The sequence below is a fragment of the Rhea pennata genome, chromosome 1, assembly GCF_028389875.1.
Source record: "Rhea pennata isolate bPtePen1 chromosome 1, bPtePen1.pri, whole genome shotgun sequence".
Classification (NCBI taxonomy): Eukaryota; Metazoa; Chordata; class Aves; order Rheiformes; family Rheidae; genus Rhea; species Rhea pennata.
In genome coordinates this window covers 140,138,617-140,157,528 of record NC_084663.1, presented here as the reverse complement: position 1 = coordinate 140,157,528, position 18,912 = coordinate 140,138,617, and the positions used below count along the sequence as shown (strand labels likewise).

Sequence of the window (18,912 nt, the reverse complement as noted above, 5' to 3'; positions counted from 1 at the left end):
CACTACATCCGAGAGGAATAATTTCAGTCTGTGAGTTTGGATGGATGGCACAGTATGTGGGAATCTTGAATGGGAAGGGATTTGGAGTATGGTTTGGAAAGATTAAGCTTGCAGAAGTTAAGAGTTTGTGAGGTGTTTTCTTGATTGATTGTATAAGAGGAAATTTGAGGATGAAGAAAAGTGGAAGGAAGTTTGTTTAAGGTGCGAAAGGGATAGGAGGAAGTCAGGCCATTTGAGATGAGTTGCAAAGAAGTGCTTAACAAGAATTGGTGGCTATGGCACTCAAGGCTCTGAAAATGCAAGTTTGAACCGCCTCAGATTCAGAACACTAGGGATTTTTTATTTTCCACTTCCTGGATGAATATTTTAAATTCAAAGGCAGCAGTATAAAAATAAATGTTCTTTTTCCTATTGTGTTAAAGAATCAGTTAATCAGCCATATTTGGAAGTGCACAGACAGACTTGAATTCCTCTGACATTTTCTTAAACTAGCTAGGTTGGGGGTTATATGGTGTCATATGCAAACATACTTTCTGTAGAAATCAACAATCTTATGAAACTTAATTAGTTAGAAGTTAAAGTCAATAAACTAGTGAGCTACTTTGTTCTCTTTTTTGATAATGTTTATATTCTGCATCGACTGACAGCAGTGGAAACTGTGAAGAAGAAATTTAGAAGCTTATGACGTAGGTTAGCCATTTACAAAAGTTATTCTTACCTATATAGGAAGCATCACATCTCCAGATAATGCAAGTTACTATATAACGAACAACTGGATGTGTGAAGCTTAACAACAGTAGAGTATTAGTCCTGAAGAAAACATGTAGATGCAGAGTCATACACTCCTTGCTAATGAATAGAATCCGTCTTTTAAAACCACAATTATTTATTGTATCTAAAGACACAGGAAAAAGGGTAATATCCTTTCTGGAAAGCTTATTTAAAGACATTCTGAGAATGATTTAAAAAGCAGGTTATTCATTTCAAACATACTTGCAGCATGCTCCAGTCGAGGTCAAAAGAATTGTACTTGGAGACCCTGGAGCTATTGTTGAGAAAGTGCTCAAATGTTTGAAAAAAAAGATAGTTGATAGTGATGTACCACAAGAAAATGGAAAATACAATACTTCTTACATTTTTAATACTATTAAAATGTCGTACAAGATAAGATAACAATGAAGTGAAATGAGTGTAGTCTACAGCTAATGATACATTTCATTCATTTGTGGCGTCGAGACTCTGTTAACTCATATGTGCAAAGACATGATCTCCTGTTTTAACAGCAAGAACTTAAAAAGTTTTCTGTTGTCCCTATGAAAGAGAGACAAAGTATGAGAGAAGGAAGGGGGGGGTTGGGGGGTGGAAGGGACAGGCGTGGTCTACTTAGAGGCAGTGGAAGGAATTTCTTAATCCTTTGTGGCTTAGATGATTGCTGGCTTTCCTGTATTGCTCTAACACAACATACATAATCTACAATGTTTCTTTTTCTCTCTTCTTCTATTTTTTTCCCCTTCTGTCAGGCCCTTAAGGGCCTCCTTAGCTTCTTGTTGTACTGTATGCAGATACTTTCAGAATTATTTACTGATACAGATATCATTCTTTTTAAGACTTTAATTCTACTTGTTGCTTAATCCTATTATGTTTAAATTGCATCCTTTAAATATTCTGCTAAGCTAAGTATATTCACAATTAATTCTTTTTTCTTGATGGAGGAGCAAGTCAGCTGTTCTTTTTTATGCTTATTGAAAATAATAAATGATTAAGGCTTTGGCATTGGGATAAAAATTTGGCTAATATGCAAGTATATGCTAATATCTTTGCCCCTTGGCTTGCACATTTCTCATGAGAAGTTTCTGATCTATCAGACAATCAGACAATTGCAATCAGACAATTTTATAGCCACCACAAAGCTCAAAATCCTTATCTTCCTAATTGCATAAATATTCTTTCCAGGGTAAATATCTTTTTGGTTTTTAAGCCTAATTCGTGATCGTTGCCTTTTTGTTTCCAAATCTATTTTCCAGTAATTGTATTTGATTTTAAAACTGTTTTGTGCTTTTAGTGGTTGCAATGACTAATGCAGGTGGAATCCATCTGTGTTAGAGCTAGTTAGAAAAAGGCTTCCTATCTTACTAATTTTTTAAAAAAATCTTCCTGAAGGTATTTTTCTACTATATTAATTGAGGCAGGGTGAAAAATGTGAATGGCTAATTCTATTCTCTTTGTTCTAGTTTCTCATTAGGTCAGTGAAAAACACTTAAGAGCTACAGAAATACTGTTTTGCCTAGAACTCTTTCAGTTATCTTTAACCCCTTTCAATGTAGTGAGAATATCTCATTGCTCAAAAGAGCAATAAAAAAAAAAGTGGTTTGGTTTCACTTTGTAAATTCTCAATGGGCCATTTTTCCAGGTGTAAAAATAAAAGAGAAAAATGTCTTTTTGAGATTGGGGATATTTTTAAAAACTTACATTTTTTGTTTTAAATTAGGTTATTTTTTTCTGTCTAAAATTTACCCTGTTAAAAAAATCCATTTTTTCTTGAGACATGTTCGTAACTATTGCAAAACAAGAACACAATATTTACTGAATATTCTGGCTAATGGAAACCAGTAGAAGTAGTTTAATACTGAATTCGTCCAGCACTTCTCATTTGAACTTAAAGAGCCAGAGTGGTGCTATGGTGTGTTTACCAGCAGGTTGGTAAACTGAGATAGCTGAAAATGCAGACACAAATGGTATTGTGTTGCAATAAGGATAAAGGTGGAAGAGGGGGAGGGTGTTTCCTGTTTTTCTGTTTTTTTTTTCCCCCTAATAATCTTTCTGGGAAAGAGTGCAAACATTCAAAGTAGATAGTATTCCCGACAGCCATTTCCTCTTGATTAGTTTACTTACCTTTTTAACACAACAGTGCTTAGTCCTAACAGTGGGACAGACTGAACAGCTCTTTGTTGGGAGACTGGAGGGCTACTTGCAGCAATCAGCTGATCTGAGTACATCGTGTGATAGACATACCCTTGCTCTCTTTTTTCCTACCACTTACGTGAGAGGACAAGCATGTGCATCACTGTCATATAAACAGAATGAGTGCATTCCCCATCATGTGATGAGAGTTGAGGGCATGTATGATCTGTGGGCATGTGAATAGGTGCATTCCAGTGAAATGAGCCAAATGCCCGCTTTCCACAGTGCACATGCACATTAACAGTCTTGCTGTCATATGTCAGGAGCTCCAATGTTTTTCTTTTGTACAAGGATTGCATGAGATAATACGATCAAGGTGACTGGCAGATCACAAAATGTTTTAAGTTTTCCAGTAAGTATCTCTGTTTGAGACAGAATGTATACCTGATTGCTATATAACCTGGAAATTCATCATACATATATGCATTCCTTGGAGAAAAGTTTAAGTTTAAACTGATGAAGAATTGTCCCTAGTTCTCAGAGTTCAGTGGGATTATTCAGAGAGTAAGAAATTGTTACACCAGTAAGGTTAGTAGAGCAATTCTTACTTTTTGTGAAGTTATAGTGGTTGGTGGCCATGAAAAGTTACTTGGTGACATTTTGTGCTGAACACATGCAAACAGATTCCCACCGACAAGGTGGCTTCTTTTCATATGCCCCTAGTTTAACCTAGGTGTTTAGGCTTTCTAGTTTCTGGAAAAAGATTGTTTCTAGTTTCTGGAAAAAGATCACTTGCAACACTTAATTATAGCAGTCTTGAGAAGACATGACTCATCCCCTTGAGGTACCTGTCTCTGTTAATTATAGAGGAAGCCTAGATAATTAGCTCAGACTAAATTCTTTAAGATGAATAAATTCAGATGGGTTGGATTGTACCATTAGTGCCAGATGTATATGGCTATCTAGGCATTTACTTCTATATGTGTAAAATTATATCGGCTGTATGCATTCTTAGCTCTATTTTGGTATCTGGTACAGTGAGCTCTATTAGGAGCCCTTGAGTGCTGTCATAATGCAACTGTAAATAACAATAGAGCTGTATTAAGAATAATAATTCCACACTTTGAGAACAAACTAATGCAAATACAATTTCTTTTCTCTTTAAATGGAATGTCTTTTTGGAAATAATATAAAATACTGATAATTATATTTATTCACCAATGTGCTCCTTGCTATTCTTATATAGCAAAGCAATATTAGCTAGCTGTTTCCATGCAGGAAACAACTTTGACTAGAAAAATAGTTGTTGATAGAGGAAATGCAATGATATTATGTTGCAAGATCCAAAGCTTTGGTCTTAATAGACTCTAGAGGATGCTAGTGAGTAACTCAGGGTAGGAATGTGGATTTTTTTTCACTAGGTTTCATGTCCCTCCTCTAACAAATATTTGAAGGCTACCATTCTGGTGGGAAAAGGCCTAGAAACTGTTTTCAAATTGTATGAAATTGAAGTTTAGTGTAAAGTGGTTGGCCATTTGTCTTACTGTCCCTTCAAAGACCACAGCTTATATACCAACCTTCAGTCCTGTCCACTGTCCCTAGGAAGGCTGTGTATTGGTGGAATTTACTACCTTTGTCCACTGTATTGCCTGTAATTAGACATTTTTTGTCCTTTTTAAACATTATGTCATGTATTACTCTAGATATGAATGAGAATCTGGGAGGTACCAATTTGACTCTCTTCAGGAGGAAATAAATACACTTTAATCAGTCAGAGATGAAGCTTAGGGTATATATGTTGGTCCAATTCAAATGGATGTAACCTAACTCTTCTGTTAATTGCATGTGTGAAACTCGCCATCCTGTAGAACTGTACAGTCTTTGTCTACTTGCTTAGTATAAAAGCAGAGGTACAGAAGTAATTTTTATCATGCAAGTTCTTCTTTGTCATGTCCATTTGACACCCTTGAAAAAGGCAGTATCAAAAGCAGACATCTCACAAATTTGGCTCTGGTATGTAACAAAAATAGGAGTGAACAGCTTTTAAAACTATTATTGCAGATGAAAATTGTAGGAAGGTACATAAGCAGTACCTAAAGTACATAAGCAGGTGTCATGTTAGGTTGGTTAATACAGCATTATAAAGTTCTTATTCTAATAGGTTCACATATTAAAACAGGTATTTAATAACAGTGTTTGTCAACAGCATCTGCACATTTTGTCAGTCAGCATCTTGTAATATTTACTGAAGTTGATACAGATTTCAGAAAGGAAGCTTTCTCATCTCATGTTTATGCTTGATGAACATCTAATAGTGATTTATTATGTATTTCTGCTAAACACTAAATGTGTGCTCAGAGGCACTGACCTAAAATTCCTTTAAAGTGTTAGAGAGTGCAAGACAGAGAAGAGATGCATCCTTCACATGTGCTCAGACAATTTAGTAATGTACCGTTACTGAATTTGAAATATATCTTTTAAATTCTTTAAAGCACTTCTCTGGTTTTAAGGAAGTGACCTGACACAATCAGCAGTTACTCATGTTTAGTTTTTGGGGTTTTTTTGTTTGTTTGTTTGTTTTTCTGTTTTTTTTTTTTCCTTCTTTAAGGAATTCTCTTTCTCAGGAAGGTGGATAACTGGCAAAATATAGCATGTTATCTTCTGTTTCTTTATTATACTGCTGACCATAGCCCACACTGAAAATGAAATTACTCATAAATATTTGACTAACAGATGGAATGTTGTGAAACTGTAATAATGGAAAAAAGTATATCCACTAATACATGTATGTAGCTACACATTTTTATTTAATGAATAAAATAGTACTGGTAAAACACAGAAGATAATCTTCTTTCATTCATGTTAGAATTTATTACAGGAAAAAATATTATTTATTAATATTGCCGTGAATTCTGGAGTTTAGTTGAGATTAAAGTAGTAAACTCTTGAGAGACCATTTTAAAAACATACCTAAATCAAACTTAGATCTGGTGAAAGCTTTGTTGTTTTGTCTAGGTATGAATCAGTCCTAGTTAGTAATCATGATTAAACAAGAAATATGTTTTTTGTTACTGTGTTATTCCCAGCTCACACTAAGTGAAATTTATGCATTACAATGAAACAACTTTTAATGACTTAAATACAGATTTTTATTTATGTACATAATTACCTAAAACTGCATGTTGAAATCTAATAGAACTTTTCAGAAAAGCATTCCTGTATTTGTATATGTAAACAGATATGCCTAACCCTCTTTTCCCACACTGTGACAGGGTTGAATGCAAATAATTTCCAACCTAGAAAACAAATAGTCACCTTAGTCTGGCACAGTGCCTAACCTGTAGATAAGATGTTAAGATGCTTGTGTCACTTACAGTTTTTTAGGGAAAGGGGAAACATGTAAAAACCATGTCAAATGTGCCTGGATGTGAGAAGTGTTCCTTGGAAAGAGCTGAAAGTCCTGGCTGCAGAGGTCTGGAGAGGATTTTTAGGTGTCTTACAGTGACGGAGGAGAAATAACTTTTTTTTTTTCTTTTCTTTTTTTTTTTTTTTTTTAAATCAACATTATGAAATAGTGAGTTTACATTATCAAAAAAAAAGAGGCAATGATGTTACTGAAACTGAATTACTACTGGTCAGTTAGGATGTCATAACTGACTTATTGTATGGACTTAGCCCATTGCAAATGCAAAGTAATGTTTGTATGAATGAATTAACAGTAGCAACAGATATGACTGACTGTAAGAGAAGAATTACTTGAAACTTTTGAATGACCAAAATACCAAATTGAATACTGTTTTGAATATCAAAAAATTATTACTTAATAGTAGAAATTACTTCACCATTTGTTACAATTTAAAAACTTAAATTTATGGTTCTCCTGAAGCCAAGAAATTTTCTCTTTGCTGAGTCTTACTGGAGGAAGAGGAGGGCCATCTTTCACATTATTGACAATATAAATTTTAATGACTCTTAGGGAAATTAAGTTGGAGTTCTGACATTCATTTAAGCAGGTAAAGTCATTTTTTACATAAAGCTTAAGGATAGCACAACATTTTTAAGGAGAGGAATATCTTCAAATTTGCTTATTTCATCAAAAATATAATTTCCAGGGTAAAGGATTCTGCAGACATATATTAAAAGAATAGTTACAGATAAATTGCTTAATCAAACTGAATAAATCAGTTGGGATGGTTCAATTGGGAAGATAGAGTCAGGATAAGATGTAGCTAATTGATGAAAAAAGTAGCCATAATTCTAATTCACGTGAGGAAAAAGGAAAAAAATCTTCAGTTTCTTTCTGATTTGCCAACAGTTTTTGTGCAGAAAACTAAAACACAAAATGAGAAGTGTTTGGTAAATTCGTGTGAAATAAAGACAAATAATGGATAATTTCTATTATTTGCTTATATCTGTTTTAACCTTACACATTTATTCTACACTAAATTTGTTTTAACATGAATGAACAAACTATATTAGAATACCAATATTGTAATTTGAAGAAAAGCAGAAAAAGCAGGATGTGTGCATGTATACACCCATATGCATGTGCAGATGTGTATGCGGGCACGTTGATTTGTGTATGTTTGTATGTATGTTCATATGTATTAATTGCATTTTTGTAGATTGCAATAGCATGATTCTATGAATGGAAGTGAAATAGTTATATGGCTCCTATTGTATTAGGAAATTAAGCACTATCTGAAATCTCTTCAAGCCAGCAACCACCTGGGGAGGAAAGGATGTATTATTAGTCTTATTTTACCATAAAGGAAGTGAAGCAAGGATTCAAAATAGCACTTACATGTCTAACATGTAATTAAGGGAAAATGTTGACACCTGAGTCTAGAATGTAATCCTTTAAAGCTGAAGCCTGTGTAGGATGTTGTGGAGGTCCAAAAAATGCAAATTGGTTCAGCGTGGTCTAAAACAAATTCATGCAGGAAAAAAGGTCCATGGCTAGCTGTTGAATAATGTGCTGTGTATATATCTTCAGCCCTTAAGTACTCATTGCCAAAAGCTGGAAGGATACATAAGTGGAAGAATGTATTTGGCAAGCTTCTTAATGTTCTTTCCATAAGCATTTGGTTTGGCCTCTGTTGGAGACCAGATACAGGGCTAAGTAAACACTTCATCTGATTCAGTGTAATCATTTTCATGTTAAGTCTGTATGCCTAACTATTCCCCGTTAAATACTCTGGTGTGACACAGAGGTACCACAGCATTTCTTCCTTCCCCTTCCCTTCCCCTTCCCTTCCCCTTCCCTTCCCCTTCCCTTCCCCTTCCCTTCCCCTTCCCTTCCCCTTCCCTTCCCCTTCCCTTCCCCTTCCCTTCCCCTTCCCTTCCCCTTCCCTTCCCCTTCCCTTTCCCTCTTTCTTTTTTTTTTTTTTACATACTTCCATTTATACCGCTGTATTTCTTTGCTGTTGTCTGTTCCACTCAGTTTTTTCCATCCCATTTGTCTTTGTTTTCCAAACATGTCCCTTCAAGATGCATGACAGTTTGCTGTGCAGAGAGCAGGCTGGGATTTTGTTGGGAGTTTGTTTTCTTCCTTTCACTTTATGAACCTCATATCAGATGAAGACGAACAGCCCAAAGCCTGAGAGCGCTTACAATATGCGTTTAGACTGGTCCCAGCAGTACTGTGTCACAGACATCTTTCAGTAACACATTTTGGTTGATTTGCAAACTGAGAACTGGAGCTGTTAGGAGGCTAACCTTTCCAGAGATAAATAGATAATAAGACATTTTCAGTGACTTTGCAAATGACAATGATTTAATTGCTCTTAGGAACAGGTCTCTTAGCTTAGCTTTGTAGATGATGTTAAAATATTATATGAGGAGGTTTGATAACATAAACAGTGGAAGATTTTAAACTTTGTCCATGATAATTAATTTCTTACATATTTCAATGAATAGAATGCTGTCTTTCATCCTGATGATGCTTGTCTCTACAAAGATTTGAGAACTCTTTAAGATGAACAATATTCAGTTAACTGCTAAAATATTTCACACATTTATTATATTTCTTTCATTCTGGAAAACAAAATACTCTACTGAGGTTTCCAAGAGTACCTTTGCTCTGTTAAAGGCCAGTGAATTTGCTATCTTCGTTAGAGGCTGAAGACCCCTCACATATTCAAAAAGACTTCTCTCCATAGCTCTATACATACCAAATGCTCTATTTTTACTCTTTAAATTGTTGTTTGTAAAATCTACCAAAACCAGCTAACTCAGTGCCTGTAAAATGATTGTTTTATTAGTAGCAGAAGTGTATATTTTTAGATTTTATTCAGAGGTAACCATAGACAATGCAAAGCCTATGAGACAGAAAGTACCCAACGATTCCATTAAATAAATGTGCAGATCTTGTGAGTGTCCATGTAATTCAATATATATCACCAATATATATTTTCACCCTCCCTATTATCGTGACCATTAACACCCATGCAGCAGAGTAGGAACATAAGATGCTGCAGCAAGTTGTTCCTGTCCTGTAAGAGTCAATGTGTTAGTTGCTGTCCTGAAACATGTGGGAGGCCATTCAAGGGAAGAAAAGTAAATTTACTGCACAGATTAAAAATCTGCAGTGTGGCAATTGCTGCATAGCACTATTAATGTGATAATTTGATGAAGAATTGATTAGATGCATCCAGCCAAGCAGAACTGCATTAAAACTTTTAGTATTAACATTGGTGTATATATTTTTCATGTCTGAAACAAAGTACATTGCTTTTCATGAAATGAACCACATAACATTTTATTGAAAATCATAAGACTGGAACCTTTAGATGCTCTCAATAGAGGTCTATGTTGGAACCTCCACCAAGGAGAGGAAAGTTCAGTAGGTTATAAAGTGTACATTCAATGCTAAAAAATAACTAATATACTTACTAACATTTTACCCTGTATGTGAGCCAGCACTAAAAGAGGACACACTTGCATGTGTGCTTTCTGATAGAATGGCAATAATGGAAGTTGGGAATCTCAAATCGCGGTCTGTATTGCTTGATCCCCGCTATCTGTGTCTCTTCTCACTTGTATCAGTCCTGAGCCTTCTCCACCCAGGCTTTTCTTTCCAAACAATTCCCTTCATCTTCCTTAATCGTAACTCCTCTGCTCTTTCCTCCCTGCTGCTCCGAGTTCGCTCACTTCCTCAATTTCTTTGCCTGTCCTAGCATTGCATTATCCCTTTCAGCTTCTTAAACCCTCTATCAATCTTCATTTCTACCCCTCATTTCTCATTCCAGATGGTTCCGAGTTTCCTTCTTTGCTCTTTATTCTAGACTGTACAAGTTCTTCCAGTTCAGCTATTTAATATTTTCTAAAGCTGCTTTTATTCACCACATCTTACTGATCTATGAATTTGTCTTCCTTGATGTCTGGTCTCTTTGTATGAACTCTTCTAGTTGTCTACTTCATCTTGTCTCTAGTTATTTTTATCTACCATAACTCACTGATTTCATTTTTGACCTGCTATCCCCAATCTCTTCTGAAATTCTTGTTTCCAGTTCCTTTTCCTACTCTTTCACTTACAAATTTCTACCTCAGTCTTACTTTCCTCTTCTTTCCTTCTTGTCCCAGCATAAGCCAGTGTCTAGATCTGACTCTTGCTTCATCTGCATTTGAAAAAGACTGCCTGCATCCAGAAAAGATACGTTGCCAAGGGCAGAAGGGAGAGTGTCTCTTTTGTTTTATAATGTATATACCTGGCACTGTCCATCACAGCCTAAGGGAGTAAAGTTCACCTGAAACATTTATCAATGAAGATTAAAATTGAGATTTGAAAATCCCTGTTTTGGAAAAATAATATTCATACTATTCACATCAGCAAAGAAACTCTGCCTTTATCATAAAAGATTATATTAGTATGTACTATTGTTTGTAATACATTATTCTAATTGCTTTAAATTCAGTATAGCATTATCACTCTTGACTGACCATTGTGATCTGGCATCAGATATTTTTACATAACTTTGCTGTAGGGCCTGATTTTTAAAAGATTTATGATTTTTTTTTCTTTTTTAATAAAAACATTCATTTCAGTAATCTTATCCCCTTTCTCCTAATGTTTATTCTTAGGAAGAAACTCCATACAGATTTTTTTTTTCTCCTATTGAAGATAATTTCAGTCATTTACTTCAGTGGCAGAATTAAATGAACATTGGAAATCGTGGTCCTAAATGATTTCAGTTTCTGTGTTCCTCAAAATAAATTCAAGCCTAAAAGAAAAAAAAAATATTTGGTCTCATGATTTATTGATAGTGCATCTGTTTCTACAAAAGTATTGTCACTGAGGTTGCTGCTGTTCTGTTTGTTTTTATTTCAAGGCTTCATCTCTGAGTGGAAGGGATGGAAAGGGACATCAGATACACATTAAATGCATTTTGAGTTAAAAAAAAAATGAGAGTGATAATAAGGTTAAAAAAGTCTCTTGAAAAAAAGCCAAAAAAATTACAATCTAATTTTCTCCTTCTCTTCTATGATGGAATCCAAGTCAATAATGGAAGTAAATTAGAGAAACAGTTGAATAATAAAAAAGTGTTGTCTTTGTCTATAATATTTCCACTTGCTCTTGCACACCAGGAAGAAGATGAGGCTTCTTTTATTTCTATTAATTTGCCAGTGTGCCATAAAGAATGTCAGTAGTCACAGTGCTTCGAATCCCAATATCATTTTGCTAGTGGCTGATGATCTTGGTATTGGAGACCTGGGATGTTACGGAAACAGAACCTTACGGTATGATGATATGTTTGGGGGAATCATGTCTTTTTATTTAATTTTTCTATAGATTTGTAAAGTTAGTAAAGCAGAAATGTTTTGCAGAATAGAATGTTAAATCTTTGCTTTTTAAAATAATAATAATAAGAAGAAAAGGCTTAGTTTTTGTAGCTTATCCCACTAAAGCATTGCACTTTAAACAGATAACTGAGCAACCAAAATAATTTTAAAATCCAATAAAATGTAATGAATAATTTTCTTTAAAAATTAATTTGGCACAGATATGAATTAAACATTTTTAAGAGGTCTTGTGATTTGAGAAGAACTTGTTACTAACCATTTGGAAAAACAGTTCTCATTTTTTCCTTCTTTTGTCTTTGTACTGTAGTGATTTAAATTCATTAAAACCAATGTTAATATACCTGTTCCCCAGGGGGATCATTACTGCTAAATTAGGTGTGATGCTTGTGAGTTGATCTACTCTGTTGTGTTTCAGTGGTGCAAAATAACACTGAGATCAGGTTAAACAGTCCATTCAGACTAAAGGCACTGTCCTGTTGAATGTTAAGTGCCTTGTTCCTGTTGAAGTTAGTTGGAAGTGAAAGCTCCTCCTAACTCACAAAAACAACTTATTTTACAGCCTCTAGTTTTAACCAATAAAAAAAGTATGTAGCACAGATGTTTGTGTCACCCCTTCTACCTCTACAAAGGATCAGAAATACTGAAAGAACTCTAGGATTAAATTTTAGAGTATGAAGAAACTACATCACACTGCTTGTTGTCTATAGGTGATATAGCAAAAAAGCTTATTGGAAAATTAATGTTTCTGACTGTATTCAAATAGAATACAGTCAGAATGGGAGGATGTAATGTGCCTTGAGGTCATGATCATTAATCTTCCAGGTCAGAGACTTACTAAAGCATGCTGCAGACTTACTAAAGCATGCTGCAGTTCCTGGCTAGTCTGCATGTCTAGATGATTTTTTGTTATTTATTTATTTATTTTTCTGTAGAACCAAAGGCACAGAATTTAATCCTGCAGAAATCAATTTTCATATGCATGAGGACAAGGTTCACATGCAGATATGAAAACTTGGAAGTGCTTCTGGGTCGAATATTACAGATGTAGTCTGTAAACATCATTAATGCAGAGATTAATGAAGAGTCATAATTATTTGAATCTCTCCTAATAAATTATAATATCCATCTTCCTCTCCCTTCCCCCTCAAAAAGATCCCATAATATCGTATAATATTGAGATGCTATTATACCTTTTTGAAAAAAAAAATCAGTGGATTTTTTTTTTTTTCTGGGCAGGCACTTTACATTTTTCCATGCGACCCCTCTTTCTTCATCTGATGTAATTTTACTGATGAGCCAATGACTGTGACACTGCACAGGTTATATCTGTCTTCCCTATCAGAGATTTCCACCTCTCTGTCTAGGGCAACCGATGATACTTTCACTCTCTCTCTGGGACAATCAGATTCCAAATGATCTCATTATTGTCTCTATTCTTTGAAATTTTACAGGAGAAAAGGAAGAAGTACAACCAAGTAAGCAGGGAGTAAGGAAGCAGCAACTTTCACCAGTCTTCTCCCCTCCCCATTGTTGAAGCAGAAGGGCTATATAAGTAGTGGAGTTAAGGTTTGGGGTGAATGAATGCATTAAAAAAAGTTGAAATACAACAGGAACAGGTGTCACAGAGCAGTATCATGACAAGTGGATGAAAGTGGGGGAAAAAATAATACTATAAAACCATTTTGGTATTAACACCTAATAAATGCAAACGTATTTGCAATAATTTTATTTAAACTTTCAACACGACCATGATTTTAATAATTTGTGTACACTGATCTTAACTTGATATTTTTAATATTTTTTGCCTCAGATATTTAATCTCACCATGCCCATTTCTAAATAATTTTATTTCAATTATGTTTTTCTAGAACTCCTAATATTGACAGGCTAGCTGAGGAAGGTGTGACACTTACTCAGCATATAGCAGCATCCCCACTGTGTACTCCAAGCAGGGCAGCTTTCCTGACAGGACGGTATCCTATCAGATCAGGTAAAATTCCATATTGCTATTAATATGTGTATCTTATTTAATTTACAGTAAGCTGTGTGCATTTTCCTGTCCTTTTTGATGTCTTTATCATCATCAGATTGGGTTTTTAGGTCAGTACCTAATCAAGCTTAGTACATTCAGTCAACATTTGAAATCTTCCATACTTGGGAAATTCTTATGTTTCAGAATTCATACAAAAATATATTTTTTTAAGAAAAGGAATTATTTAAAATACTGGGGAAAGCACCTGATTTAGGTTATTTAAAGTGGAAGTAACAACAAGTTTTCATAGACTTGTTCCACTATCTAAATGATGGAGGCCTTTTTGCTTCCCTGTTTGCCTTCAGGCTGCTCCCAGAGTGGTGAGGGCAGCCTGAGTGCTGAACATCACAGAGGATTCCATGGGGCCTCAAATTGAGCCAAATACCTTAGCTATTCCTGTAGAAACATGAAAATAATGTTTGAGAGCAACATCTAGACACAGGAACACTGAAAGCCCATTGTTCCTTCAAAGGAAAGTCAGCAGTGATTTACTTACCAAACGTCTAGGAAGACATAAGACAAAACTCAGTTTAAACCCTCTTGCTGAGATATTTCTGTTTCATCAAAACCCTTCTGTTTAAACAAATTAATATTTTTTTTTTTCTGATGGAAATTCATTAGGATATTCCAGAAACTCTCCAACCTGGGAGAAGAAAGCAAAAATCCTCCCTTCTTCCTAAGTATTTTTGCTTCATATCTTCCCATTCACAATACTAAGAATCCTACAATTACATGTAACTTTAATAACTTTTATTACTTCTAAGGAGCCTAATGCAAAGCCCATTTAAGACAATAAAGACTCATCTGTTTACTTTAATGGGCTGGGACTAAGCCCTTCACTGCTTAACCATGCAACTTTAACATTCGCTTAACATAATTTTTAGCAAGGATCATTATAGATTAATCAGATCACTTGTTCATTAGTGATAAAACATCCTGTCCTTGCTTCTGGGAATGAAAGCAAAGCAAGACTCTGGAGCCTACTTGATATGTTCATGTTCATTCAAATCAAGTAACAAGCTGCTGCAGAAGTGCCAGCTAATATAGCTCACTAAATTTTCCATTACATTCTGCTGAAAAGAAAAAAGTCTATATGTGTTATAGCTATACTACTATTAATATTTGCTGCAGGTATAACCACAGGTCACTTTCCATTATGATCCTTGTTCTTATTTCTGAAAAAATGATGTTTGAACTGTTTTTTTTTTTTTTTTCTTGGCTGATCTGCTCTCAGTCATACCTAATCATTTCCATGTATCTACAAAAACTGGACTTTGTCTTAATTAGGAATTACCAAATATGGACTACTTCCAAACATCAGTGAGGAGCTAATACAGGATTATTATGAAAGATACTAGAATCAGAGTGAGGAAAAAGAAAAAAAAAGAAAGAAAGAAAGAAAGAAATGTAAAAATCCTACTTAATAGAGAAGAAGAAAAATATTCCAAAATGCAGGAACTTGGTAAAACACCCCAGAGAAGGTACTGATGAAAAAAAAATGATTCTGTACATTACTTTGATGCCAGTAACTTAGTGAAATTACACTGATTTCAGTTATGAGAGTTTGAAGTACACCTTCAAATAAAGTACAGATATATATGACTAAAACTACCTAAACTGTTGATCAATAAAACTGAGTATGTTGAATAAAGGTGAAAAACTGAAGCAACATTTGGGTAGGTGGAGCTGTCTTTAATAAACTAGTCTAGCAAGTCTTTTTCTCTTCTAAAGGATACCTAAAGGAAGATTCTGGTTGCCTACATTAGGCATGTAATTTTGGCAGTGCAATTATCCAGTTGCATAATTCAGACTTCCTGAAGATACACCTGCACAGATTTGTGTAGCTACTTCTTTGTTCTGTCTATATTCTGAGCCAATTCTCATCTGGAATCCCAATAATCTAATTTTCATAAACCTGAACTTCCAAGTTCTTCGTACTGGGTAGAGGTATGCATAAGCTCAAGTGTATAGAAATTACTGTGTCTTTTTTAGATATTTTCTTATTAGCTTATATGTGATGCTGCTTTAATGCACCCAGACTGGGACTTAAGAATGTCTGATCATGCCATTTGAGCATGGGGCCTCTCCTACAAAATCTGAGTATCCTAGCCAGTAGATTACTGAATCAGATTTTTTCCTGCTCTTTTTTGATGATGATATTTTATGTGCCTGGTTGTAAAATTTTCGTGTTTCAATTATCTTCTCTCAAATAGTCTTATAGACTTGAAAAAAAACATATATAAGGAAAGTCGACATACTGAGAATAGAACTTGAGAGCGCTCACTCTTAGTCTCCAGCTCCATTCCTTCCCTTTACAGAATAAAAATGAATTATGCGAGCTCAACTTCTTTCAGATGTTATACCTCAGAATGTCCACAGAAGGGGCTGCATCCATTTACGTGATAGCTGGCTGCACAATTATAAGTAGAGAATTTTCTTTTTTTCTACTTATCAATTTCTGGTGATAGTACAGAAATGACCTTGCTTAACTAAATGGATGACTGGGTCTGCCACTTACATTTCATAATAACTAGTGGCAATATGTTACTTAGGTGATACTACTTAAAGGAGAAAGTGCATGTAGAAGGAATGTATGAAAACCATTTCACTGTATTATCCAAGTTTCATTCGCTTTTGTTGTATTTAGGAATGGCTGCCTACTCACGAGTTGGTGTCTTCTTATTTGCTGCCTCTTCTGGAGGGCTTCCTTTTGAAGAAATAACTTTTGCAAAACTCCTGAAGCAGAGAGGTTATTCAACAGCTCTAATAGGTAAAATTATTCAAATACACAATGTTCTTTTTCATTCATTTCAATCAAAAGTGCATTAACTTTCCATGTAAAGTGTTAAATGTCTGCATTAAGCCTTTTCCTCACAGCATAATGAGTTTATTATTTTTCTAATACAAAGCTGAGCACATTCCCATGCATATGTGAAACAATAATCATTTAAGTATGTCTAATTCACTAGTACAATTGTAATCTCATTGTGCAAAGTACTGAACCAATGTGTAACAAATTGAAAATCAGTCCATTTCATGAAAATTCTTCAATGTAAGTTTAAAATAGGAATCTGATTGCAACAGAGAGAAAGTGAGGGATTAGGGTGCAAATCAGGGCAGCAATAGGATTCATTTCACCTGTCTTGAGATATCTTCATAATGTAGATAATTTTACTTGAGCTAACCATGTGGATTCTTAGTCATTAGAGGGAAATGGTCATTTCTAGGAAGTTTGTCTTATATTATGGCAGATGTTTAATATAAATATGTATGTTTCTCTCTTGTTATAAAGATTAAGTAATATACATTGCCTTTCTATACTGAAATTGTCAGGAAATAGATCTTTAGAAAGCATCATACAGGTACGTTACTTTGTTCCTTTAAAAGCTGGATGCACCAACTTGATTGGTAAATGTGACAAAAGCTTACAACTTGGGGCATAGTTTTTTATTTAAAAATCAATCTGTTTAGCAAGGCCAGCAATTCATATCATCATTTAAAAAAAAATCCATACCATGTAGCTACCTCTGTGCATCATGATGTTCCTAACTAAGCAAGTCTCCTTAGCTATACTCCAATCTTTAAAAGTATAAAATACTGTCATGTCCTGACAGATTCAAAACAGAAAAACAGAAGATCTTAATAGAAATATATTTAGTGCAGATGTATCTGAACCTTAGAACAACAAAGCCATAATTTGTCATGTTCAACAAGGAATTACTCCCTATTGCTCCATATTGAATTAAAGGCTGCAGCAGATTCATTCTTCTGTTTGTAACAAGCACTGTAATACAACTCATTTTCTGGGGGCTGACCTAGTTAATGTTCTTTTTTTAACTATTTTCGCGGCAGCATGACAGCTTGCCACTTAGATCTCCAGAAGTTATCTCCATGATGCTTAATGAACAGTTCTTCCAAATGGCCTGAATGATAGCTATGAAACCATAAAATGTAATATTACCATATCCTTAGAGTATAATGAAGCCTTCCAAAAAATCAAGAAGAGTATTAAAATTAAGTATAAAGCATATGTAAATGACAAAAAGAAAAATTATGTAGATTTGAAGAGGAGAAAGGCAGGCTTTGATTCCCAGCCTGCCCATTTTCTGCTTCTGCTGGTATTCTTATCACATCATCTTGGTCTAGATCAGGGAGTCATTGCCTGGTTCAGTCTAACTCAGCAATTCCCAAACAATTAATTGTCAAATCCTGCACCTGTGATGGACTGGCATAAGGATAATTTGAAGCCTTTCTGTTCCTCAAGCCTGTATTTTTTTACCAAGTTTTTTCTCCTTAACTCTCTAAGGACTTCTTTTTTTTCTTTTTTAAATTAAGTTTCCTTTCATTTTCCCTTTTTTATTCCTCCTCTGAATATGTACTTTCTTTTGCTTGCTGTGTCCCTAAATATATTTTAGTTATAAACTATTTTATGCCTACATTTTTCTTACCTCATTGTCTTTCTCTTGTGACACAAATAAGTGACATACAATAGATCTAGCAGGAAGAGACCTAATTGGAAAATCTGCAAGAAAATCAAGTTTTCTTAGAAATGTAGATGCATTGAACCTGAAATACTTCACCAGTTTAGGATCCTGGAGGGTGGCAAGAAATATCAATGTTTGAGGGAAACAGCTATGTCAGACTCTTAATCCAAAAGAACTTGTGAAAGTAGGTCCGTATTGTTTCAACTACTGCTAAAAATGCATGGTCACAGTTGAGGAAAGGTCAGTTTTTCCTCACTACTACTATCCAGCATGTTGTTTAGCATCTAGAAAAGCTTAAGGTCCACCTATGTGGCCTATCTCTGAAGTCAAAAGTATTAATAAATTGGGAATTCTGTCTCATCTCCAGAATGAGAAATGTAGTATTCAGAGACGTGGTGGCCATAGTGGAAAATGAAAGGTTGGCTGAGTCTATAATGTAGTATTAAAAGAACAGTGAAAATTAACAGCTTAAATTTCACTCAAAATCTTCGTAGGATCTGCTGTAAATTGTATGATGCTTATCTGAAGAGTCCGTAATATGTAGCTCAACTTAGTAAAGAGGTGAGAGCATTTTGCACTGCTCCTAGATTTAGAAATGTAAAAGCACATTACAATAATCTATTGAAAAGCTAATTCAAAACAGAAATTGCTGTCTCAAAGAATGGTATAGAAGTCAAAGAAACTAATAAAATA

The 18,912-nt window shown here is 34.7% G+C and overlaps 1 protein-coding gene across 9 annotated transcripts in view; it reads left to right on the top strand.

Annotated features, from left to right (window-relative positions):
- The window catches only part of STS (steroid sulfatase), a 108,229-nt gene that overhangs the window by 11,788 nt on the left and 77,529 nt on the right, over positions 1-18,912 (top strand). For all 9 annotated transcript variants that reach the window (XM_062601393.1, XM_062601353.1, XM_062601374.1 and 6 more), the window contains 3 exons: positions 11,488-11,640; positions 13,572-13,693; positions 16,383-16,505. In XM_062601393.1, the coding sequence (XP_062457377.1) occupies positions 11,488-11,640; positions 13,572-13,693; positions 16,383-16,505 (398 nt within the window). The remainder of the gene's footprint in view (positions 1-11,487; positions 11,641-13,571; positions 13,694-16,382; positions 16,506-18,912) is intronic.